The sequence below is a fragment of the Chroicocephalus ridibundus genome, chromosome 1 (genome assembly GCF_963924245.1).
Source record: "Chroicocephalus ridibundus chromosome 1, bChrRid1.1, whole genome shotgun sequence".
Lineage (NCBI taxonomy): Eukaryota > Metazoa > Chordata > Aves > Charadriiformes > Laridae > Chroicocephalus > Chroicocephalus ridibundus.
Window position 1 is genome coordinate 118,547,332 of NC_086284.1, and position 25,283 is coordinate 118,572,614.

Consider the following 25,283-nt stretch of genomic DNA (forward strand, 5'->3'; position numbering starts at 1 on the left):
GCTGTGGTAGAAAAGGGAACTCCTGTGTCTGCTGTCAAGGAAGTGGGTAGTTTTCCTTCTTGGTTGCTTGGGTACAAGGAGGTAGACCTAGCATTTAGAGACCCATTACTGCATTGCCCAGAAGCTACTGATGTTAAGTGTAAGGGCATTTGCTCGTATACTTAGCTCTCTGGTATTCATTTCTCTGTCTGTCACTGGCTTGTTTTCTTTTCAGTCCTGCCTTAAGCAGATGGAAAAAAGCAAACAGAGAGTGAAAACTGGCAACCTTCTTTTAGGGGTGTTGGTTCTCACCACGACAGGTTTTTTTTGTTTGAAACACAAGATTTGCCTGATTAGATATTTGAGTAGCTATATCAGGACACATAGCTTGCGTGTCACGTGCGTGTGACTCTTAAAGTAATTGCTCCGGAGACTAGTGTGAGTGGGCAGAATTATTTTGGGATTGTAGCCTAACCAAAAGCAAGGGAACTAACGTGGAGTTTGGTAGGAAGTACCTTTCTGATATGGAGAGCTGGTGGCTCTTGCAAGTGCTGGCTCTAACTGTAGCACTGGCATAACACTTGCCTCAGTGACTGGGACTATTTAACTTACAGTTAGAAGATAATTGCTGTTTACCACTGTTAACTGAGTCTGAAGCCTCAGTGAAGAAAACACATACGGCTTTAGACAGGTGGGGTTGAATGGTAACATCTAGGGAACAGGGGGTTTGGAGGAGCTGCTGTGCTATGTTAATAGTTTTTCCTCCACGTTGCTTACCAGCGAGACTCTGGGAGGAAGGATAGAGAAATGTCTGGGGAGAGATGGAGAATTATATGTGTTTATTTTAGAATCCATTGTGTTCATTTTTACTTTGGCATAATCTGCCACATTCATCTTGCCATCACTCGTTTTTTGTTTTTGTTCTTTTTTTTTTTTCGTGCCTCTTGAACATTGTCGTGCAAACTCTGCTCTGCCACCTCGTCAGCTGCAGTACCTCTGAGAGCTTGATGTCACCGGTTAAGCAGGCTCCACAGAAGTCGCCCTCCGACACAGAGGGTCTGGTAAACAGCGTGCCAGCCAGATCACACCAGGTAAACTGCTTCCTGCTGCTTCCCGAAGCAGGATCCTTCTAGAGTGTGTGGGAAATGGTATGGAAAAGACAAAGGCAGGGTGGGACACATGAGTTAGGTGCTGTCTGGAAAGTGATGAGGGCTGGGGGTAAAAGTGTCTGCTCCGAACAAGGGATGGGCAGTAAGCTGGGACTGGTGAACTCTTCCGTTAGGAGGCTTAGTGCAATTGAAAGAATAGCATGTTGATATTAGTTGGGGTGGAGTTTTATGCCCTTTTTGTACTAACGTATAAAAAAAAGATGGTTCTGATCTGCGTTAACATACGCAAGCGGTAGTGAAGTGCAAGGATGAGAGCCTGGCGAGGAGTGGGCAGTGGGTAGCTGTTTAATGTAGAGGCCCCATTATTTACTAGATGAGTAATCACCCCATAAAGCTGCCTAATGTGTTCTGGGATTGTAATGGGGAGGAGTTTTACTTACTCTCTCATCGCTGTGAAGGTGGATGCCCTGTGGCACGTTCATCCTTCACAAGGAAATGAGCCAGCGCAGTGCAAACACTGACCAGTGACGATCAGCTTGAAGATGATTCTTGCTGCACTCCTCTGCTGAGCCACCCAACTTTTGTGGCCTTTGTCTTGTGCTTGCTGCTGTTGGTAAAGTTCTGCTGACTTTGAAGGAAAAAAGTGGCTCTTATCCAGACTTAACATCCCATGGGAAATTAGAGGGGAGAGAGCATGAGTCAGACAGGGACTCTGTGCAGTATATGATTACCTGTTAACAGGGTACAGGATTTCCTTGTTTGTAAGCTGTGCCTTACCTCTTGACTTGTGTATTCCCAACAATTTTCCTGTGGAGGTATGGATCCTGAGCGAGTTTAAGTCCGAAATGGACTTTTTCTTAATTAGCCACCTTTTAGCAAGTGGCTGCAAGAGTAGTGTGTGAACCAATGGGCTTCTAAATCAGAGTTAATACCTGGTTTCTTAATTTCTCCTGACAAAATAATGGAAATGTGTGTTAATGTGTTAACACTACAGGAAAAAAATACCGTGCTAACAGTGAGCTGGATAAAGTCGAAGTCCCTACTCTGTTGAGCTTCCAGTCTGGTTTTGAAATGCATCTTGTTCTTGGCAAGTGCAGTACTTACAGAGTTTTAGCACATAGGCCCACAAAGCGACCTACTGACTTCAGAGAACAGTTATTCTCTAAACATGAAGGCAATATACTCAAGTTGTAAGATTTAAAAATAGTTCAGATTTTGACTGGACGGGCCTAGTAGCAGCAGGCTGCCTATAAGGCCTAGGTAAAGGTCTTTTCTGGTTCATGGGAGGGGCTTCTAGAATGGGTGAAAGAGGCAGGTGATTCCCACCTCCCCCCCCCCCCCCCCAAAAAGAAAAAAACGAAAAAAAGCTTAGGTATGGGAGGTATGTTTCAGTATCTGTTGGAGTCAACTTCCCTAGGTCAAAAGACCAAGATATTTTATCTAATTGCTGTCATGGTACGAAGCACTACATGCAAGTGCCCTGAGAGCTACATGGCGAAGAGTTTTGCTGTTGTGTGCTTATGTCTTGAAAGCAGAAACGCTTTCATCTTCTCTGTAACGTTTTGGTGTGAAAACTTACTGTGTCTTCAGCCTTCCGTGTCCCCAGTGTTCTGGGTCTCTATGTACAGGAGAGAATATGTCAGAGTAAATCTAACTCAGAATTGTTGTGCGTTTGCCCTTCTGTAGTCACTCCAGTCTGCTTATTCCTTGACAGAGTCCTCCAGGGTCTTCCCACAGGTAAGTTCCTAAAGGAAAACCCAAAGTGTGAACATTTCTGACCTCAAAGGAAAAATATGGGAGATGATTTTTGTTTTTTTAGTTTTTTACTCGTTGAATCTCTTTGGTCAGGCAGAGAGAGCTTTGTCTGGATTTTAATTTCTTGGCAAGCATTTGTAGCACCAAGTGATTCCTCTACGTTCTGTTAAACATTTGCCCCATCTTCCCAGAACAGCAAGTAAACATATTTACTTCTTTTTAAAAAGATCCACGATAAAATCAGGGTAGATCAGATTTTGAACAGATGGTTTACATCAGTGAGGAAACTAAATTTCAATTGATTACACTTATATTTTTAACTTCTAGCTGTTGGTTTGTTGTTTGGTTTGTTTTTTAAAGGGTGATATCAACATGCAAATTAACATTTGAAATCTAGCATCACATATAAGTAAAACCTGATACTTCTTGGTAATCAAGAAATTAGTTGTAGTATTCAAGCTTTTGAGCTGTTGTGTACGTGTAATGCTGGGATTTGGATTCCTAGCAGTTCCCGGAAGCTATTGCAGGCTGCTTGCTGATTCAGGCACACTTCTGTGTCTTGGCTTGCCTGGCAATTACAGACCAGTGGTTCACAGAGTCAGCGCTGCAGGCAAACAGTAAAGGCCTGTGGGCTTCCTTATAGCCTTTGACTTGGCAGGATGTGTAGGAAGTGGCTGAGTGCTTCGTGCTTCACTGGTGAAGAAGAATTGTGCGTACAAATACACAACCGCACCTCTGCAAGTTAAAAACAGTAATAGAGGTGCTCACTCCCAAAGAGTGGCATTTAAATTAAGTTTATTAAGTGAAATTTATTCATTTTGCTATTTATGTGTCAGTTTAAGAATCGGTGATGGAGTATGTGCCCACATCACTTCTCAGCAGAAAGTGCACTTGAGCCTGCACTTCCTTTGTGTTTTGGGTGCAAGTTTATCAAGTGCGGACCTTGCTTTCTGGAGTGCCCCAGAGTGCTGAAAGTGTACATATCTGATTCTGTAAATGTTCAGTTGGTTGTTTTCACTGTGTCTTCCTTCTCAGCAGGTATGTTCTGCCCTGTCAAATTTGTGTGTGGTGTTTCTTCTCCATGCCTAGTGACTCATATTCTACCATGACTGTTCTTTGGATGAGTGAGAAAAGCATTTCCAGTGAAGGCAAGAACTATATGTGTTTCCCAGATGGATGTCTATGTTTAGCTAGTAATCTGGGTTGCAGCAAGCAAACTGGGAGGCAGATGTGTGTTCTCCCAAGATACTGTAACTCCAAGGTGGCTGTCGTTTGGCTCTGTGCTTTGCAAGTAGCTGAGTATTCATTTCTGGGCAGGCTGAAGGGCCACTGATCTTAAAGCGTAACTTCCATAGAATTAAATTTCTGGCATACGGAGCAGTATGGTATAGAGCTCCTAAGTGGGTAGGTCTGTTGGTGTAGAAGTGGGGAGCACTAAAGCTACATTAACTTAAGTGCAGATCTCTGTCTTTGCTCTTTCTGGTTTAAGACACGCCTGAACAGGCTCTGTTCAAGCTCTGTTCCAGGCTTTAATTGGACCCCAGGGCCCTGGGAAGGAGCAGTTCATGGTGCCGGGAATCTTAACTTAAATTTCAGACAAATTTCCTGGAGCTGGAATCTGTGGTAGCTGCAACATCTTTCAGAATCTAAAAAAGTCTGAAAATACTGTGGACCACTGTTAGACCATGCTGGTCTAACTTTGCAATTCCTTTTTCTTTGTGGTAACTTGCAATTCATGACTCTGCTGACAAACTTTTAGCAAGGTATGGGTACACCTGCTGCCCTTTTCCCTTTGGTTCTGAATGGAAAAATTGCAAGTCTTATGGTGGGTTTTATATGTCAGTGCCAGTCAGTCTTCTGGTTGTGAAGAGTCAGGATGAGCTTATTTGGGATTAGGTGAAAGTTCTGAATTGTTTAGACTTTTTTGAAGGTTTTACTTGGGGAAGAAGAGTCTTTACCAAGATTCATATCACTGGAGGTATCAAATGCTGGAATAATGTCCCTGGTGCTGATTATAATCAGCTAGAAAATCACTTGGCAGCAAATCAAATAGATGGAGCATTATAATAGATCCTCTTTTTCTCTGTGTTAACTAATCTACCACTTATTTAGATGATAGTGGGCACATCCAGACAACGATAGCTTGGTTTGTATCAGGTGATCACACCAGTCAGTCTCTCTACCCCTGCTTAACATGCTGGTTGCAGCAGAATAACTATATTTAACCTGACATAAAATTAGAATAGTGATAACTGATCCTGAGTGAACTCCTGTGATAGAAAATTGACCTATCAGAATTACTTGAACAAAACTTCAACTGTCGTAGTGAGTACTTTATGCAGTTGTGGATTTTTTTTTTTTTTTAACTGATAGGAAGTGCTCTCAAGCTGAATTTATAATACCCTGGAGCTATGGCTTCAGGCCAATGAGACTTCCAAAATTGCTTACAAATAAACAAAGATCACTTTGCCTTGAAGTTTGTATAGACACTACACTGTAATTTGAATTAGTAATGTAATACTGATATAATGTTGGAGTCATTATGTCACTCCCTCTATATATATAACATGAGAGACAATAGCGGAAAAAGAAGAAAAGAAAAAAAAAATTGCTCTAATGAGACTTTAAATCTAGAATTTTCTGAGACATCAGTATCTCTTTTTGAACATTTCCTCAGTCTGTCATTTATAATTTCAGCATTTTATATCTGCTCACAAGTTTTCATCCTTTTGTCCATCTCCTTCCTCTACTCTTTATCACTTGGGCAGTGGTTTACCTGATAGCAGGAAACTTTGGGTTTAAACTATCTCTGAAAGAGTGAGGTATTTAGCAGGTGTGTGCTTTGCTATTGTGTTGTGGGGAAAACAGCTGTGCAGAAGTGCACCTATATGGTCCTTCAAGGACGTAATTTTCTGGACAGAAGGTGTCTTTTCATCTCTGGCCCCTAATTGCTTTGGAAGATGGATGGAAGGATTCCTGGGTCAGTTCCATAGAGATGTTTTCTAAATTGGCAGGATACCAAAAGTACTGGGGAGAAGGTGGGAGAAATGCCTGTGAAGGCTACTTCTTCCTGGGACATAAGGGAAATGGAAAGAGAGTTAAATAGATGAAACGGTTTTGAAGCAAAAACTGCTAAAAAAGCTGCAACCAAACTAAAAAGTTTCTCCTTGTAATTTTCCCCACCCTCAAATAGGACAGCCCCTTTCCCACCTGCACAGCGTGGGGTGTGTGTGGGGGGAGGGAGTGTATGGTCTCTCTGCCGAGGTCACCTGGTAGGTGGTTGCAGCCTTCTGCTCTGTGCTTGTGTCAGCTGGGGTGTGCAGAATGGGGGCTGCAGGTCAGACCTTTCCATGAAGGTCCCACGTGTCTTGTTGGGTACCTGCTCTTAACAGGCTGCAGTCCTGTCCTCAGCCCATCACAAATAGCTGCAGTTCGCTTTCCCATGGGCTGTGTTTTGGAGGACATGGTGTTTTAGGAAGGCGCTGGCCTGTTTGCGTGCTCTGCTGAGAGATGGTGCTGTAATGTCCTCTGCTGCACCCCAGCAAATATAAGGAAGGTGTGTGGCCGTGCTTGCCCAGTGTGTCTGTGGAGGCGCTCACTACCTGGGTTGGCTTGGAAGTCAGGTAAGAATTCTGCATTACTGCACCGTTTCAGTGTTTTCTGGCTCGCTGCTGTGCAGCTCTTGATCCCATCACTTGCTGGGGCAGTGACCGGTGTCATAAGGGGGCTGCAGGTTTGTTCTCTCCCTCGTTATCCAGGTGGTACAGCTGTGCTGGGATTTACAGGACTTGAGTGGCAGTATGGGAAGCATACTCTGCTGTCACTGGTAAATCTGTAGTACAGTTCCTCTTGAAAAACATGAAATCTGGCATGCATCTCACTAAGCCATGTGTCTTTGCTCCACAGCATGTAAGAATTGCTGCTTTTCGGAACAAAAGGTTCTAGATTTTGCTTTTTGTGAGAAGCAAGCAGCTGTAACAGTATTAAAGGGAGGAAGTGGTGCTCTTTGGCATGCTCCTGATAGGAGAAAGGTGGCAGACTAGAGCTCGTTTGTAGGTGAGGCTTCATTCCACCTGCTTCAAAGTGCTGTTAGCAGTCATAAAAGCTCTGTGGTCTTGCTTTAGCTTTGGTCTTGCTGCAGCCCCTGTGGAAGCGAGGGGCAATATGGCCCTTTCTGAAAAATACTGATTGTGCTTTCTTATTTTGTTCACAGGGCCCAGTCATTTATGCGCAGTTAGATCACTCCGGAGGACAGCACAGCGACAAGATTAACAAGTCAGAGTCTGTGGTCTATGCTGATATTCGGAAGAACTGAGATGAGATCCTAAGCTATCCGAAGGAAAACATGCATTCAGACTGGAATTGCTTGAACAAGATTTGACCCAGAGAACTCACATGTGGCCTTTGATGCCTAGGCTAGGACCAATGCATGTGCATACAGAGGGAAAGATATATATGTATTGTGTGTAAATAGTCTATTTAATCGTACAGAAGTGAGACCAATGTTGCATGTTGAAATGCGGTAAGAATTTTGCTTATAAATTGCCAATATTCTTTTTAGTATCTTGTGTGATGAGAGAGAAAGTGGAAACTCGCATCACATTTTAAAAATATTTTTATCTTGATTATTAATGGAGAAACTGGAAGATGCCTGAAGATTCTAGATTGACCTGGAGATTCTTTTTTTGCTTATAGGGCCTAATTTCTTTTGTTGAGCCGAATATAGAGAGGATATCTTCTTTATATTCACAGAGTTCTTTATGCATACAGGGTATTCATCTTTCCTTGGTCAGATTCCCAGTGCAAGCTGCCTTCTCGTATAAACTAGACACTCTCGCTTGGTCTTGTAAGGCCGAATTGTGACTCCTGGCTGTCAGAAATGTATGTCTTAGCAGTGTAAGTGAAGGAAATGTTTAGGCCTACCTGACCTGTCTAACACAGGTCACAGAACTCTTTACTTCTGTATTGAGCCCATCTATTCAAGCTTAGTCCTTTAAGGTACAGGGATAGCGTTGAACTAATGAACTTTGTGAAATGGTAGTTTACCTGTGAAAACTTAAGAGCTAGTGAGTTAAAGGAATCTATAGCTGTAGGTGGTTGCCTCAGACTCTGTTGAACCTTTGAATGAAATGTTTCTTCCTTGAAGCTCTGTCATTTCATATAAGCATGAAAAAGGGCTCTAAGGGATCTGGAAGCTGTAGTACTCCCTCACTTCTCTCCCATGGCTCCATTATACCACTGTCACTTCCTTAGCAATGCTTTATCTGTTCTTAAACGCCTGTAGTGGAGGCTGAATGACCTCTGAAGGAAATCTAGGGTTTCACTCTTTTGTTTTTTTAATGTGTGGTTTTTTTGTGTAACCTGTATTTGCACAGAGGATGCGGAAGGCAGTTTATTTCCTTCCTCTCTGCAAGTCTACTACTTGAATATGATTTCCCAGCTTCTTGTTTCTAGATTAAACTCCTCGTAGGTTGTTAAGGATCTCTGATCACTCTCTTCTGATGAAGAGGATCTTTCTTTAGCTGACCCATTTGCATCCTGAAATCTGGTGCTCAAAACTAGAAGTGGCATTCCAGCTGAGGTCTTCTCAAAGTAGCCTATAGTAGAAGGATTTCTGTTTTGTACATCCTAATGTGGTGTTGGCTTCTTTGTAGCAGCAAGTAATTTTCAGTCTGGTTCTGCCATAACCCCGTCTCTCTGACTCTTACCCATTTCCTAAGGGTTCAGTTTATTTCACAGAATGGTCGGGGTTGGAAGGGGCCTTTGGAGATCATCTAGTCCAACCCCCCTGCCAAAGCTGGTTCACCTAGAGCATGCTGGACAGGAACGCAGCCAGGCAGGTTTTGAGTTATCTCCGGAGAAGGAGATTTCACAGAATCAGTCACAGAATGGTTGAGGTTGAAAGGGACGTCTGGAGATCACGTAGTCCAAACCCTCCCTCCTCAAGCAGGGTCAGCTGGAGCAGGTTGCCCAGCAATGTGTCCCGTTGGGTTTTGAGTATCTCCGTGGATGGAAACTCTACATCTCTGTACAAAAAGTACTTCCTTATGTTCAGGTGGAATTTCATTTTTTTTAACTTCTGTCTGTTGCCTCTTGTCCTTCCAGTGAGCACTACGGAGAAGAGTAGTGCTCTTCATTCCCTCCCATTGAGGATTTATACGCATTGACAAGATCCCCCCCAAGCCTTCTCTTCTTCAGGCTTAACAGTTCCAGCTCTCAGCCTTTCCTCACATGAAAGATACCCCAGTTCCTTTACCAACTTTGCACCCTGCACTGAACTTGGTCCAGGAAGTCCATATCTCTCTTGTACTGGAGAGCCCAGAACTGGACTCAGTAGTCCAGGTGTGGCCTCACCAGTGCTGAATAAAGGGGAAGGATCACCTCCTGTGACCTGCTCGCAATACTTTGCCTAATGCAGCCCAGGATACCATTTACCTTCTTTGCAGCAAGGGCACACTGCTGGCTCATGTTCAGCCTGGACCCGCACAGGGCTTTTCTGTAAAGCTGCTTTCCAGCCAGGCAGCCCCCAGCATGTACTGGTGCATGGGGTTGTTCCTCCCTAGGTGCAGGACTTTGCATTTCTCCTTCTTGAACTTCATGAAATTCCTCTTAGCCCAATTCTCCAGCCTGTCCAGCTCCCTCCGAATGGCAGCGGAACCATCTGGTGTGCCGGCAGCTCCTCCTGGTTTTGTATTATCTGCAAGTTTGTCTCTACTGAAATGATGTTATGGCTTTTTCAGACCTCATCTTCAATTTGCCAGTTGAAGGCTTCCTTTGAATTCTCATCCTGTCCTCCAGTGAGCTTGCAACACTCCTAGCTTGATATTTGCAAACTTAAGCCTACATTCCACTGTAACATCAAGTAAATAAAAAGTAGTTTTGGGCCTATGGCAGACCCTTTCAGAACCACATTAGGTAATCCTTTAATTATGACAATGCAACTCTAATAACTATTTTCTGTACAGTGTTTTCTTTCCCCCAGTGAAGTTGGGCATGCCGACATTATATTCTTTCATCGGGATCAAACTGTGCTGGTTTCCTGACAACACTTGCCTTTGTTAGAAGCCTCGTTAAGATCGGGATGAACCCTGCTGGTGCTGCTTTCCTTATCTATCTGCTAAGCTGTTACTTCCCAACATTTGTTTTACACTTAGTAAGAAAGGAACGCTTTTGACATGGCTGATGGAGAAGCTTGATTTTGATTTGCCTGTGTTCATCCCTGTGCATCACCATCCTTCTCCCCAGATGTTTTAGAGTAAGGAGGAGAAATGTGATGAATGTAGTGATCAAAAACTTGCTGCTATGAGAAGATAGGGCTGTTCTTGGCTCTGAAATCTGCTACTAGTGTTTGTTTCTTTTCCTGCTGGAATATACTGGAGAATCTGAGCACAATCCTGATCTGGTGCTGACTTTAAGAAACGCGCTGATCTAGTGCTAACTTTAAGAAACACTCTAATCTGTTTGGTGCTGACTTCAGGAAACATACTGATCTGGTGCTAACTTTTGGAGATGTGCTGATCTGGCTGGTGCTAACATTAGGAAACACACTGATGTGGTTGGTGCTAACTAACTTTAGGAAAACCTCTCCTTCCATTGCTTTTATTTAGCTACAGGTATGTTCATATTGCCTATGCTGCTGAGGAGGCTCATTGCAAGGCTGCTTGGATCCTTTTTGTGAAGGCAGAATGAACTTGGAAGTATTTTTTAAAAATGCTGAACATCTTTTTAGAAAAACAAAAGTCCCTTCTCCTAGGAATAGCAGAAATCGGTCTGAATCCCTCTCCAGTGTGAAGGCTGTTGAATTCTCCTTTTTTTTTTTTTTTTTTTTTTATGGAAACATGAACACTGTAGCTATTAAGTTACTTATTCAGGCTGAAGTCAAAAGAACTTGAGGCAATGTGAGACAACACGTGAACTTTCTGTCCCTCGGATTATTTTAGCTTGTTTAATCATACAATAACCTGTGCTGATGAGAAGGGACTGATGCTAAGTTGGCTTACTCGGTAAAGTCTCAGGAGCCAGAGGACTTCTACTTCCTTGATGGGTAGCAAGCAGAGATTAGAGTCAGACGAGGTCATCCTATCCTGATGTTATGGTGACCAGAAGTTTAACTCTGCTCCACTGCTATTCTTTTAATTCTCTGATGCTGTTCTTTGCAGGTGGAAAGGAACAGCTTGGACTTTGAGGAACACTAAGTGTGTTGTCCTGGTCCTGTTGTAGTACTGCTGCTAGCTCTTCTATGACCATCTGTTTTTAAAAAGAAGTGCTGTGTGGCCTGCAGGCTTGCTGCAGCACGGCTGAGGGGTAGGCAGCCTCTCTCTCCGGAGGCAAATGACTAAAACTGTTCGTGGGTCATCGTTCTCAGATAGCGGAGCTGGGGAAGGCTTGTGTGATGTAAAAGACTTGCAATAAGTTCTTTTTTATTCATCATGCGAACAAAACGGAGATCAATCTGAAATCTATTTCTCAGCGGAGGCGAGGAGGGGGGGGTTGGAAGTCTTTCATGGGTAAAAGTGGCCGCCTACCCATTGTAGGAGCGCGGTTTTGGTTCGCCTGGGCTCTGGCAGCCAAGCCAGCTGGCACCCCCTAGAGCCAGGGGTATGAATGGCATCATTCATCTTCTAACCAAGTGGAGCCAAGTGGAAAGGTTTTTGGCTTTTTACTAACAGTGGCTATAGTCTTCCTTATTTTTGGTTACCAGAAATGAATTTTGAGAAGAGGATTACAAATAATTCTAAAGTATCGATCTAAGTAAGTAAGTTGGTTGCAGTACTCAGTACTTCAAATGTCCATTGCCCCTTTTGACTTCAGCAGTTGTTCTGTGAGGGAGATGGTCAGCATGGTTGTGAAATGGCATTAAGAGCCATCACAGGGTGGCAAATATGTCCCTGTAACTAATTGAATGATGTGTCATTTGTAACTGGAGACCCGTAGGGTTTTGTTTTCTCTCAAAGCTTTAGTGATACTTCAGTTTGTGACTAGAAGAGCTGGAATTAGGTTTTTAACTTTTTTTTTTAGACCTGTGAGAACTGCTTAGGTAACCATCTGTCTTGTAACTGCAATAAATGTGTACATGGAACTTAGAAGCTGCATTGCCGTAGGGTGGATTCATTGAGGTCAAGTGTGGGCTGTTTGATTTATAAACAAAATGCCTTCACTCTGTATTGAAATCTTGTCTTGGAATTTTACATTACTAATATGTCTACCTAGGACCTCAAATACAAAATGTTCTTACTGTGTAAAAAGTGACGGAAATGTTTTCTCTTTAAAACCCTCAAAGCTGAGAAGGTGGGTAAGACTTCTGGGCTGTGGCCACACACCTGCAGTGCTAGTATTTAGGTGACATTTTTATATGGGAGACTTCAAAATCATATTAACTGTGCTCAGCAATTATACTTTTCTTGAGGCTTCTCTTCACTGCCCTAAAGGTAATAAACCTTTTCACTTAAAGGTATTTTTTCACTCTAAATTCAACGCCTTTCGAGATCAGCGTGCCGTGCAATCTTTTCTGTCTCCCTGCGATGCCAGCTGGTTTTATGTGGTAAACATAGTTGGAAACATAGACTGGGTACTTTTCTTTTGTAAACCTCTGTCTTGGAGGTATGCAAGAGAACAAACACCTGTAAGACGGGTGTATAATCTGTGTGAGGGAGCTAGATATGCATTGCATGGCCTCATTACATGAAGAGCCGGTGTACCAACTGTTAGTGCTTTTGCTTTTACAGACTCATCTGGAAACGGTTATCTTGGATATTTTTTTCTTGAATGGACTTTCATGTTTTCTATTGTAATCTTGTGAATATTTTAATACACTTTTTTTTTTTTTCCCATTACTGGTTTGCTGGACGAGTTTTATCTGGTTAAGGACTGGGAAGGGAGGGGGGACTGAAATACACCACCCCTCTTTCTGGCAGTCGTCTTCAGTCACTGCAGTCTTCATCTGCTCAGTGAACAACACAGCTGGAGAGTTCACCATCAGAACTGTTACCCTGTATTACCGCTTCAGCTAGGAGAAATAAGAAATGCAACTGAAAGTGTAGAGAATACGCATAGGGGACAAACAGCTGCATGGCAGGACAGCCTCTGAAAAAAGGGAGCTGACAGATTATCAGGTGCGTGTCTTAGAAGAATGGAAAATGCTCTCCTTGAACTATCCTGCACAAATATTCTGCACTGGATAATATAACATCATACATTCATGCCACAACAAGGTGCTGTAGATATTGTAACTATGGTTTAAAGGTTTCCTTTCCTCTCCACCCATGTCATGCTGGAGTGATAAATCGAATGGGATTGGGGGAAAATAGGGGTGGAGAGAGACTTAGAAAGAGGCCTTTCTAAAACTCCAGCATTCGAGGTCTTCATTTTCGTGAAAGCGGAATCCTGAAGAAGCTACTCTGTCTCACAGTTATCTGTTTCTCCTGAGCTCTGGTACTGACTCGTAGCTTTGGTGGAAGAGGACCGAGAACCTGCCAGGGAAGCTCATCGATGCCATGCTCCGAGCACAATTGCCTTGTATTTCTCAGTAACAGATGAGCTTTTGCAGTGTGATGTAAAGCCTTTGCGCTGAACTTATTTCACAGCGGCACATTTTTCCTCTTTACAGGAAAGTAAGTAGGGAAGAGATGTTGACTTTCAGGGAAGGCTTCAGTGTTTATTCAGAAACAAACGTGCCACTGATGGGAGCAGACCACGGCCTCCAGAGCTGTGGAGAACTGACACGTACGTGTTTCCTGAGGGCACACTTTCACAGAAAATCTGTATGTACTTCAGGAGGGGGTTGAAAGTGAGTAAGAGAAGTTTTGTCTGTTTATTTTTCACACTCACAAGAACCAGGTACTTAAACACACCCATCTTCTGCTTCTAGTTGTAAAGGATAACAGAAGCTAAAACACCAGTGGCACATACTGGCTTGCCTTCCTCTTGTTAAAAACAGTGGTGGCTGGGAAACAAACAAAGATATACGTAGGTGAAGCTGAAATGAATATCCTTACACTACCAGGGAAGAGCATCAGGGCATGAAATGCAAATGCTACTGTTGTTGGTTTTACTGAAAGTATGGTAAAACCCCACCCAGGGCTGACCGTGACATGAAAGAAGATTACTTCAGTCTGAGGCTGTGGCTGGCTGTCACCAGTACCGTGTCACTCCCGGCACAGTTCAGCAGAGTCAGATAAGGTGGGGCCCAGCAACTCATTCAAGGCACAATCCACAATCAGTTTCTTTTAAAGAGACAATATATAAGACACACAATTTTACTTCAGTTGAAAATGTTGCACTTTATTTAAATGTTTGAAGATACTTTGTTATTTGCACTTAGAAAACACCTGCTCTCTAGATATTTAAATCTCCTCTTTCATTTTCTCAGAGGAAAAAAAGATTAAAATTAGTGAAGCTAGGTCCCATGGGGAAGGGATTGTGCGTTGTTGGATTTGACCTGTTGAGTTAAGCATCTCTTTACTGCAGCTGCTCTTGTTGTTTTGCTTTTAGCTCCTGATTATACCTATAGGGAAAAAAAAATAAAAGCACAGACTAAGAATAGAACACCAGTTACAAAAACAGTGTCTGCCTAACAATCTGTTCAGTAGAGGAGGTTTAAAATGACAACGGACTTGAGGGTGGAAACTCGGACAGGACAGTTTAGTTCATGTAAGAAGTTCCAAATTAGTTGCTAAGTTTGCCTCATTCCTCACCAGTACTGAAGCCAAAGAACTCCAAATTTTCCCTCCAGACATAATTTAAAAAAATAAAAAATGAAGTGCTGCTCTGCTTAAGATCCCTTTGATCCAGCTGGAACTGACATGATTCAACACTGAAAGCTGACACAAGTGCAAAGCTTACAAGCAGGAGAAAGTCTAGGCTGTTTGTCAGTCAGACCTACAGCTTCTAAAGAACGCCTTAGACCCAGAAACTACAGCTTACCTAGATCATTCCTTAAAACGTTCTCTAGCTATACTGAAAATATTTAAAGCTTCCGTCACAGTTAACAATGTAGCAAAAAAGCTCTGCAGTGTTTAATTAATTAATTGTTCGGTTCCTCTTGCCTGTTGCACTGACATTGAGGCTGGCAGAATTTCTAAGCTCCTGGTTAAGATTAGATGGTGTGAATAGCTACAGCATGTGGAGTAGCCCTTCTTAATACATACCTCCATATTCGGAAGAGTTGAGAGCCACCAGCACAGCCAACAAAGAAGTTCACAGCAAACAGACTCCAGTTTTTAGGAATAATAACTAGAGAGTATCTTGACCAAATAAGGCCTGTTGAATGAACGGGGAAGTTTAAAGATGTTAAGTCTTTAAAGTGAAATATTCAGACATTACCCCAGGTTTGGAGGCAGAATCATGGGGCAGTTTAAGTAAACAAGTTTTACAACTTCATGTTAGAAAACTGCTTTTCTTATAACTAGCCGTTTCTCAGTTAAAAGCGCATCAAGTGCCAGTGAAACAGCTATGGGTATGTATTGCATTTTTCTGAAATAACTAGACCACAAGGTCAATCATAGTCTTAATATCAAACAAAGAACCTCTGTACTCTACAGCAGCCTAGACCTTAATTCCCTAGCACAGTTGCAGGGTAGTGGCATTTTGCTGTAGTATGTCCCACTTGCTGCAACAGTTTAAACATTACAGAATCTACCAGCGAAGAACGGTTTACGTATCATACAAAATGCACAGCGCTGTGTCAGATATCAAAATAAAGTCCGGAGAAGGAAGAAAGTGGCGGCTGTAATTTTGATTTTCAGCTTCAGCTGCCACAAGTCCCACCCCGTGACAAGATCTGGTAGAACACCAGAGTATGGAATATTGTTGCTGCCAGTGTGAAAATTCACGGCAGACAGTAGTCTGTGTACCACTGCTTCCAAGTTCTTTTAACACATGGAAATTCTTTCCAGTTACGTTCATGTAATTACCCTACCATTGTTTAATCCCGTAAAGTCTGTTCTAAAAAAGTCACTATATCCTGGACTGATCTCAGAACTACTTGACCTGAAGCAACAGAGGTCACTTGGAGGAATGTGCGGTATCATTGTAACTTAAGAGATGAAACTCATATCCTAACTCATAACAACTTGCTCTGGACAATTCCAAATTAAGACACGTGTAGAAAACTGTTACGTAATCACAGAGCTCTTCCAGATTTAATAGCAAGCACAGGTCTGTCCTAGAATTATCATGCGACAGCAATGGTGAGAGCTAGCATATCATAGTTAAGCCTTTTCTATAGAAGTGGGTTAGTACCGATGGAGTATTCAGAAAGAAGTGGGTACAGTTTTAGAGAGGGTGCTACATAAAAGCATGGAGTAACTTTGGCTTTACCTGTGGCCATTAGCACTGCAGACTGTGCTGTGCTAAGCTTTTCTGCTGGTCTGGTCATATCAGCCATTCCAGCACATACCAAACCCTGTAAAGAGAAATCCAGTGAGCACCAGTCCAGTACCGGGACCTCCTGTAACAGATCAAATGCTTTACAAGGGGAAGTTGCTCCATAGCTCAGAGCTTATTCTATATCCATTATGCAAGAGATGGAATGCATTGTATAAGCACAGTAATTAGACTCTTGGAGACACCATCCACTTCTAATCCCTTGTGGTAGGAGTAAGAACACAGTTATTGGAGGGTGCAACTGGCTTGCAATAAAATCCCAGGCAGTGATAATTTTGTATTAGTTTAAGAACAAAGTTAATTTAAGCACAGCTGCTTAAGAAAACAGCTGAAAACCAAATTGGTTTTCATGCAACAAGTGGAAGATTATCTAAACAAGGCCCTTCTTTCTAAAGCTTGGGATAAGATATTGCCAGTAAAGATGCAGGCGTGACACCATATAGTCTTCACTCAGCTTCATCTGAGGAGGTAAAAGTGATTCTTTTTTAATACAATTTCAGTAAAAGAAGAAAAATTCCAAGTGAAGTAAGGAACAGCTTGGCTGATCTACTTGTCAACATTACTAGCAAACATGCTGCTTGATTTGTTTTGTTGTGTTATTGCCCTCTACTGGAAAGACAATTTCATGTTCATGTTACAAGAGTTGACAAAAAAACCCCACCAAAACCCCCAAATCCCACAAATAAAAGTGTCCTAAAGCTTTTAATTCACTGACTGCCACCAAGGACTCCTTTGTCTCCCATCAAGAAACCAGTTTTCAAGGGTGGAGACTTCTGTGTGCTGCCTCACTTACGGGATTGACGTTGCTGCGGCGGTGCCACGAAGGTACAGACTTTCAGCACACTTGGGTAACTGCAGTAAATGCGCCTTTGCCATGTAGGGGGAAAGTAATTTTAAATTCCCAGTGAAGAACTTCACTGTGAGCTTAAAGAGGTCCTCCTGCATGTTCACAAAAGAAAAACCATCTGTGTATAAGCTCTTTTGTTACAGCAGCTGATGACAGCAGCCTGCTCAGAAGAGTTGCCCGTGTGCTCAGGCTCAAGAGCATGTTGCCTGGGAGGGCCTCTGAGAAAGGGGAAAGTTAACCATAGTTACTGCAGCTCCACTTCAGATTGACAAGGAAACCAAGCTACATTTTAGAGCATAACGTGTTTCCTGTGGCCCGCAAAAAGTTGGGATTCATGATGGCAAACTTACAAACCAGCTGTCAATAAGAACATCAGGTTATATCCTTGATTGTTACCAAACAGGGAGATCAAACAGCTTTACAATTTTAGAGCTTATTTATTTTAACTGTACCAATACAACTACTAGGAGGAGTACAGTGAATTGGGAGCAGGTATATACTTCATCTGCACAAAGATAGCTAAGGGGTGTAACCAAGTGGGAAGCAGAACTGCACAGGAAGCAGACAGCTACCGATAGCCAAAATGGCAGTTGCCTTTTTTCTTTTTTAGGCACTTTTTTAGCAGTGGCTGCTTGTGTTTTCTCAAGATTACCTTGCACTCTGACATGCTTAAACCTGCCTTCGAAACTTTGAGGCTTAGGAATTAGCTTCCTTAAAATATTCTTCAAATCCATCAATCTCAGAAGAAATACCTGCTTTAAGAGTTTTGAATTATATGCTAGCTCACGCCTACCTTGAGCAACAGTAAGTGTTTCACAAGAGAAAGCTTTTGTGAAACTTTAAGTGAAGAGTACAATTTTTCCACAAAGCGTACTTCCCCTGCATGTTGTGCTATATGTTATTATGGCTCATTTTATTCTTCCCTCTATGTTAAAAATTAGAGCCTTGGTATTAAATCTTTCTGTAGGCTCAGATATGTGCTGGGAAATGACTGCTTGCTCAACGGGTTGCTGCAGATTGCCCTCTGACTGACATCAAGACACCAGCTGGCATATTATACTTACCCATTTCATAATAGGTGCCCAGAAAAACACTGTTTTGGGACCTGAGGAAGAAGGGGGGAAAAAAGAAAAGAAGTTAAATTACTCAGTGAGATGTGGCTATTGTAATACCCACAGTAAGTGTGGTGGTTTTATATTTTTTAAATATTGAATTGTGTATATTAGCACAGTTTCTACCACTGCACGAGCTAAGCTCTATCAGCTAATACTCTTAGTTCATCAGCTCAGTGCATCAGCCGTCAATGGTGTAATCAGTCCACCCATTTCTGCAAGAGACGAGTAGGATTTTGTATTTCAGTTTTTAAGCAACCGAAGACACTAGAGCAGGCAAAATGCATTTATAATGAAGAGAGTTAGGATAAGGCCTAGGAATAGTGAAGACAGTTTCTATATAATGATTAAAAGCTACTCTACAGCTGGACCAGCATAATTAGTAGGTGAAATCTTTGTGAACTGAATCTTGTAACCTAAAACCCCAAAATATTTTATTACTGGTACTGTAACAAGTCAGTCCCTCCCTCCCTTCTCAAATCACAGCGATTTCTGATGCTACAGAAGACATGCTGCACAGCAGCATTACACAGTTAAAATGAGAGTAGAAATCGTGAACGTAAGTAGCAGTTAATGTCACAAAGAGAGTGTCCTCATTCACCTTTAATCTGCACCTCTGGACAACCATGTATTTCTAGTAGAAACAATGCTTCCCACCCAATCAGCCCCACACCCCAATAATCTACCAACAGGCAAAGGAGGATTATGGAGGAAGAGGTGCACATCTACAGAAGGAAGGGAGAAAAGTCAATGGGAGGGGATCTGGGGGGAAAACATCTCTTACAAATACACGTATCTTACAACAGTACTAAAATGGCAACTGCTTGGTTAAAACAAAGTACTGTAATGACACATATACAACATGCAGACTGCCAACCACGCCAGAAACCATCAATGTAGGACTACTGCTTTAAGTCTTAAAAGAGAGACCATGACCCAAAATATCAATCCACTGCATTGGGAGACAGTCAGGACACTGGCTCCAATATAATCAAACACATTAAGTTTTAGATCTTGCTAGGCCACTGCTCGGCATTCTGATAACACACAAGATGATGCCAATTTTTCACTGTAATACATTACATATTATGAGTAAAGTTTCTAAACATAAATGATAACAAGCAAGTAACCAAAGTCCTAGTGTTTATGCGAGCTAATTTTTCACTAACAATTCAGCCTTAAAAAGGCCTTGCAGTATTTATTTATACTCCCTGTTTTAAGAACCCTCAGGTTTAAAACTATGACTTGGGAAAAATTAAACATCAGGTTTCTACAGCAAGCACCCGTGAAACAACTCATAATTTGGGGGATAAGACTAACTTAATAAATATCAGTTGCTCCATCACCTTAAAGCCAAATAAACCCTATAAAAGGGCAGGGCAACTGCAGCACAGAATGCAACAAAAACTGGCTTGGCAGCTTTGCATAAAGCCCTCTTAGACCCACGCTGCTTGTGAGGGCGATCGAGTTTCAAACTGCAGTTAATAATTTGGATATCACATCTGCGACCAGTTTATAGAATTTATGACTTCTATTAAATGTAAGAAGTCTTTGTCCTGGAGAGTTTAGTTTAATCAGGCAAAGTGAACCAAAGAGGCCAAAGGAGAGGGAGTACACGCTCAGCCCACACTTCCCGTGGCTGCCAAGAGCCATGTTCCCTGCTCTGTGGCAGCCAGAAGAGTTGGTGTGCTGTACCCCAGGCTCTTTGTTGTCCTTCAGCAGCCTTGCTCTATGCAACACCAGCCAAAGAAAGAGCTTTTCAGACCAGGCATCAATTATTTTACTGGAAGCTTCTTTTTTTGTGTGTCAGAAAAGAAGTAAGCGTTGTTCTTCATTTCTTACAAGTGATTTATAATTTCATGATAATGACACTTATATTCCTAAACTAGACTAGAAACTTAGATATTGCCAGAGACAAAATGTGAGCCTTACATTATTAACCAACTTATTCTGCAGTCAGAGTGACATCTATTGCATAACTTTCTCACAGACCCACCTTCAAGACATTCAAGGTTGAAACAGAAGTGGCAGAGGCTCCATTTCGATACCTGCTTGCTCTGTGGCTCTTCTCACTTAAGCCATCAGTATAGATTATGGCATATATATATATGTATGTATACATACATACACAGAGTCCCTAAAAACCGGATATTTTTTTATTACTTTCAACATTATGACGCTGAACAGAAGTGTCCCATAGGCAGTTCCGTGAAGTGAAAAGCACTGCAAGAGAACCTCCAAAGCCTTTTTCAATTAGTACTACAGTTCTGATAAAGAACGAACATCGATGTTCGCATTGCTCGCCATGCCTTGTATTCAATAAAAGCAATTGCAAGCTGCCATGTTTCACCCAGGATGAATGCAGCACTCAAAGGCTTGGCACCTTTATAATGGAAGTGCTGGGCATATTGACTCTTTATAAACAAAAGTTATATATATTTAACGTGAATGTAAGTCTAGTGAATTCAGTACAAATCAAACATTTTGATAACTGCAGTTTTCACTCTTCGTGAATTTGTGATTTTTTTTGAAATTGTGATTTCTTTAAAACAACAACTTTGATTTCAAGAGAGAAGCGTTATAGGAGGATGGAACAACTGACTAAAGTCCATTTTCACAGTGCATACTGCAGGTAGGTGAAGAGTCAAGGATGCATATCCCACTGAAACAAAACCGCGGGAACAGCAGCCTATGGAATTTCAGGATGTTATCAAGCACTCTTTTTAACTACCCGATGCGCTTTGTTGACATGACAAACATCACGTAAATAGCACTCGTTTTACAAGGAGTTTCTCCCTAGTAACACAAAAACCCCCATATTTGCTCAAGTAAAGGTAAGCTGTAGGTCAGGTAAGGGTAGTTCATGTCAGGGAAACTCGAGCCCTTCCATTCCCACAGGAGCACTTCAGCTACGGCCGTGGATTCATAAAGGGCACGAGTTGCCTTCGGTAGGAGCACCGGATTCGGCAGAAAGAAAACGAATCAAACAGCAGCTGGGCTTAAACCACAGAGCGCTTTAAGATGAGAAATCCTTGCAGCGGTCCCCACTGTTTTTTCAGCCCGCCCATTGGAAAAGAAGCGACCGCTGAAGCCTTCGGGCCCCTTTGGGAGCCACGGCAGCCCCTGGACGAGGCCCGCGTAGCCCGGCCGCCGCCCGCGTTCGAACCGCGGAGCAAGGCGGCGGGGACGCTCAGCTGCACTCGCGCACCGCAGGGGCCGGCAGGAACAATTACCATCGTGGCTGGATTTTTTTTTTTTTTTTATTTATTCTTTCCAAATAAAGGCAGCTTTCCTTTAACGAGCCCGCTCTCCGGCGGCATCCCCCGCGCCAGAATCACGGTCACGGAGGGGCGACCTTGCGGCCCCGATTCCGCCCTCCCACCCCCTCAAGGAGGACGCCCTCCCCTCAGCGCACCCCGGACCCGGCGGACCCCGTCGCCCAGCGCTCTGCCACCCCCGCCGGCTCCCCCCGCTTAGACCCAACCGTGGGGGGACAAGATGACCCGTCAGCCCTCAGCTCCCCGCGCGGCGGGCGGCGGCCGTTACAGGCCCCGTTTACCTGCCGGGTGGTTGTAAAAGGGCCGGAACCGCGGCGGCAGCATCAGCTCGATGCGGTCGAGCAGGCGGTGATAGGAGGCGCGGAGCCCCGCGACAGCGGCCGCCATGGCGGGGGGACGCGAGGGGCCCGGCGGCGGCGGGGCGGCGGGCGAGCGGATACCGGCAACTCCGTCCCTCCGCGACCCGCCGTCCTTCCAGCGAGCCCCGCCTACCCGTCACCCCGCGCCGGGGGGAGGAGGTGCCGCTCCCCGCCCGCTGATTGGCGGCCTCGGCAACAGGCAGGGCGGGGCGGAGGGGGTTGGCGCGGCACTATTGGTTAAGGCGGCCCGTCGCCGGCCTCGTGAGGACAGCCGCGGAGGAGGCACCGCGGCAGCGCCTTCGGGAAGGGCACGGGAGCCCGGCTCAAAGATGGCCGCCGGCACCGCTTCGCCCTCCCATGCAAGATGGCCGCCGCGGGGAAACCCTGGCCCGCGGCTATGGGCCCGAACCCAAGATGGCCACCTGGTAGCTTCAGCGCGCTATGGCTCGAGAGCCCGGTTTGGCCGGAGGAGGCGAGCGTGTTGGCGTCACCCGCCGGCTACGCGACGTCGGGGGGCGTCCCCCGAGGCGCCGTGAACCAGCTCGCGCGAGACGGCCGGCGGTCTCGCAGCGCGGCGCCCCCTCCCGCGCGGCGGGGGGCGTGGCGCGTGGCGGGGGGAGGGGGCGGGGCTCCGTGCCCGGGGGGGCGGGGCGCGGAGCCGCCGCCGGCCCCGCCGCTCGCTCGCTCCCTCCCCGGTCGGCGCCTCGTCGCGAAGCGGGTGTGCGAGCGGCCGGGCGGGCGGCTGGTTTCCATGGTGATCGCGCGGGGCGGCCGTTACCAGCGGAGCGCCCGGGGCACCCCTTCCCTCTCCTCCCCCGCCTCATCCCGCGCGGGAGCATGTCCCGCGGGCACTGCCCCCACCTGCTGTGGGACGTGCGGAAGCGGAGCCTGGGGCTGGAGGAGCCCGGCCTGCTGCGGAGGCACTACCTGGGTAAGGGCGCGGCGGGCGGGCGAGCGAGGCGGGCGCCGTCGAGTCGTTCTTAACCCCCCCAGCCCCGAGGTGTTGTGTCCCCCCGCTCTCCGCCCCGAGGTGGGGAAGGGGCCGGGCCCCCCTTCCAACCGCCGCTCCCCACCCGCGCTCCGGAGTTCCCCGTGCCCCCCCGCTTCCTCCCCAGCCCTCCGCGCCCTCAGGGGGGGTCCGGGGCCCGAAGGGCCCCGGACCCCCCCTGAGGGCGCGGAGGGCCCCCGTCTCCCTGCCTGAAGGAACTGTTGCATGAGGGGGGAAGATCCAGACGGGAAGTTGAGCGGCGGGGCGGTGGCGGATGGCGGCGGCGGCGGCGGCTCAAAATAGACCGGGAGCCGCGGTTTATATGCCCCGGCTACGGATTTACCGTCCCTGAGCCTCTAAAAGATTGCGGGGGGGGGGCGGGGAGGAGGGAATAAAAATCTGCACGTTAATACGGGGATAACGGCCCGATTGTTCTACGGGGTGGGGGGAAAAGGGAGGCTTTAAGGTGTTTTTTTTCCTGTGTTTTGGAAGGACGGAGCCACTCGAAGGTGTTCGGTGCCGGCTCGTTCGGCGTGTCTTTGTGTTCACAAGTGCTCTGCAGCCATCGGGGGCTGGGGCTGGGGTTGGGGTTGGGGGGGGTGGGGGGGGAATGGTGTGGTGTTTCTCTGAATACGCTTCAGCTTCTGGCTGCTGTCTTCTTTCATACGCGACGCCAGTTATTTCCACTTTCTGAGTGCCGTAAGTTAAAAATAGCGCTAGTTTCAGTTTACGAGGCTTCGGAGTGGGGGGGGGGGGGGGCGGGGGGCGGCGAAGGTATTTCTTTAGTGTAAAAGAACTTGCTCTCCTTTGTGATGGCGCAGGCTGCGTGCGTTCTGCATCTCCCCCTTCCCCCAAAAATATTTTTAAAAAATATTTATTCACGTGTTTTTGGAGGTGTGGCGGTCCGTTGCTTATATCATAACGACACCTCTGATTTGGGGTGGGTGGCTCTCCAGGGAAGGATGGCTTATTGGTCGCAAGCACATTCCTTTGTGCTTGTGTGGCAAAATAATTCCTGCTTCTGAGTGGAAACGTTCAGTACTCGAGGGGGAACTTATTCACAACACTGTAAAAAGCGTATCTTTTGGTACCTCCTAGGCATTTCTGACTGTGGTTAGTATTGGTTTTCATTTGGTTTCCTGCTGGAATTTAAGGTGGCATATCACATTACCAAGGAGTTTTCTGTTTGTGGTCCCCGAGCACTCAGTAATCCACGAAAGGTAATTGACAAAAGCAAGGCTCTTCCCGGTAGGTTTCACCCTAGTATGGAGAAGGTGTATGTGTGTATACCGCTTACGTGCACGTAAGTCCTTTGGAAAAATTTTTTGACATCCTAAAATTAAAAAAGGGTGAAAAACTAATGGTCTGACTGCTTTTGACTTTTGTTATGTCTTTACAGTTGTGCTTGGCCAAGTCTTAGCTGAGGATTTTCCTAACTTTTAGTGATCAAACATGGATATCCTTCTAATTGTATGCTTAAGATTTTTTTTTAATTTTTTTTTTTTTGCCTGTTCTAATTGGAGCCAAAAAGCTCAATGTTAAAATGAGGACTGTAGTGTGTACATTTTGAAGAAACACCATAAGACTTGGATTTTGGTGCTGGTTTTATTTTGGTTTTTTTTTTTTTTTTGCTTTTACGTGATTGTGTGCCTGACAGTTGAAGTATTAAGATTTGATCAGTAGAAATCATCCTCCTAAATTTATTAAGATCTCTTTTCTGGACACTGTTCCAATAAAATGTGCATAACTCTAGTTAAAAACAAAATCCCTCTGGTGACTAGGTTGAGGTCTCATATTTACTGTTTTTCATTTAACTTGAACATGTTCTGTAACTTTATAGCCTTGAGAAAATAGGACTTGGGACAGGCTTCCCTCTTAATTGATGGTGAGATCTGCATTGGTGGTGGTAAGAGTTGCTCAGTCCTTACTGACTTCTGACTTTAAGGAAAGGCTGTAAGCTGCTGCAGAAATTTGAATCGCATTCTGGAGTTGGTACATGGTGTGCTTGTATTGGTGAGCCATCACGCTTGTATTCAAAAAGGCATTTTTTGCCTTAATAGACCCACTAATTTTGCTGCTAGTCAGATGTGATTGCATTTACCAGATGACAGGCCTGTTGTTGTCCCTTTTTATGTGCAGTTTAGTGTCTATATGGGTCTTTTATCTTTCAGACTTCAGCAGTTCAGCATGTAGGAGCTTCATTGTTTGGACACAGATTGAGATGGCAGTGAAGAGAGATGGGTGACATTGATTGTTGGTCATTGCTGATCTAGCCTGAATGGGAAGTAAGGTTTCAACCTATGTATACTTTTTTTATACTGTTTCAACAGGCTGACAGACAGAACAAATGCAGGTCACGCGTTTCATTTTGACTTAGTAATAGTATAGGGAGACTCGAGGCATTGCCCTTGTCCTTTTTTTGCCTTTTTTTGTTGTTTATTTGGGGTTTTTGCTTGAGTGTGTTTTTTTCGGT

General features: G+C 44.7%; 3 protein-coding genes across 10 annotated transcripts in view; 2 read left to right on the forward strand and 1 right to left on the reverse strand.

The window, feature by feature from the left end:
• Positions 1 to 12,688, forward strand: part of MPZL1 (myelin protein zero like 1) — a 40,781-nt gene extending 28,093 nt beyond the window's left edge. Inside the window, exons 6-7 of one of the 4 annotated variants that reach the window (XR_010072871.1) lie at positions 965 to 1,070; positions 7,057 to 7,086. Coding sequence is in view for 2 of the 4 variants with exons in the window: in XM_063348656.1 (XP_063204726.1) it covers positions 965 to 1,070; positions 7,057 to 7,158 (208 nt within the window). In the remaining 2 variants the exon portion in view is untranslated. Of the gene's footprint in view, positions 1 to 964; positions 1,071 to 7,056 lie in introns of all 4 variants that reach the window. The other 3 variants (XM_063348656.1, XM_063348666.1, XM_063348676.1) reach the window with 3 other exon arrangements.
• A 1,408-nt stretch (positions 12,689 to 14,096) lies between these two features.
• MPC2 (mitochondrial pyruvate carrier 2) lies at positions 14,097 to 21,989 on the reverse strand. Its single transcript, XM_063348701.1, has 5 exons — positions 21,745 to 21,989; positions 18,138 to 18,178; positions 16,161 to 16,245; positions 14,990 to 15,101; positions 14,097 to 14,346 (listed from the first exon to the last, which is right to left on the reverse strand). The coding sequence occupies exons 1-5, from the start codon at positions 21,848 to 21,850 to the stop codon at positions 14,301 to 14,303; spliced, it is 390 nt and encodes a 129-aa protein (XP_063204771.1). The 5' UTR covers positions 21,851 to 21,989; the 3' UTR covers positions 14,097 to 14,300.
• A 441-nt stretch (positions 21,990 to 22,430) lies between these two features.
• Positions 22,431 to 25,283, forward strand: part of DCAF6 (DDB1 and CUL4 associated factor 6) — a 104,185-nt gene continuing 101,332 nt past the window's right edge. For 2 of the 5 annotated variants that reach the window (XM_063348606.1, XM_063348623.1), the window contains exon 1: positions 22,435 to 22,753. In XM_063348606.1, the coding sequence (XP_063204676.1) occupies positions 22,660 to 22,753 (94 nt within the window). In that variant the 5' untranslated portion in view covers positions 22,435 to 22,659. Of the gene's footprint in view, positions 22,754 to 25,283 lie in introns of all 5 variants that reach the window. The other 3 variants (XM_063348596.1, XM_063348614.1, XM_063348642.1) reach the window with 3 other exon arrangements.

What these genes read in the sequence shown, in the direction of transcription:
- MPC2 (XM_063348701.1), bottom strand. Translation starts at nt 21,850, where the DNA reads ATGGCGGCCGCTGTCGCGGGGCTCCGCGCCTCCTATCACCGCCTGCTC. An exon ending in GGGCACCTATTATGAAATGG is followed by an intron (nt 16,246 to 18,137) that starts GTAAGTATAATA and finishes TTCTCTTTACAG; the next exon opens with GGTTTGGTATGTGCTGGAAT. An exon ending in TGCAGTGCTAATGGCCACAG is followed by an intron (nt 15,102 to 16,160) that starts GTAAAGCCAAAG and finishes TTCATTCAACAG; the next exon opens with GCCTTATTTGGTCAAGATAC.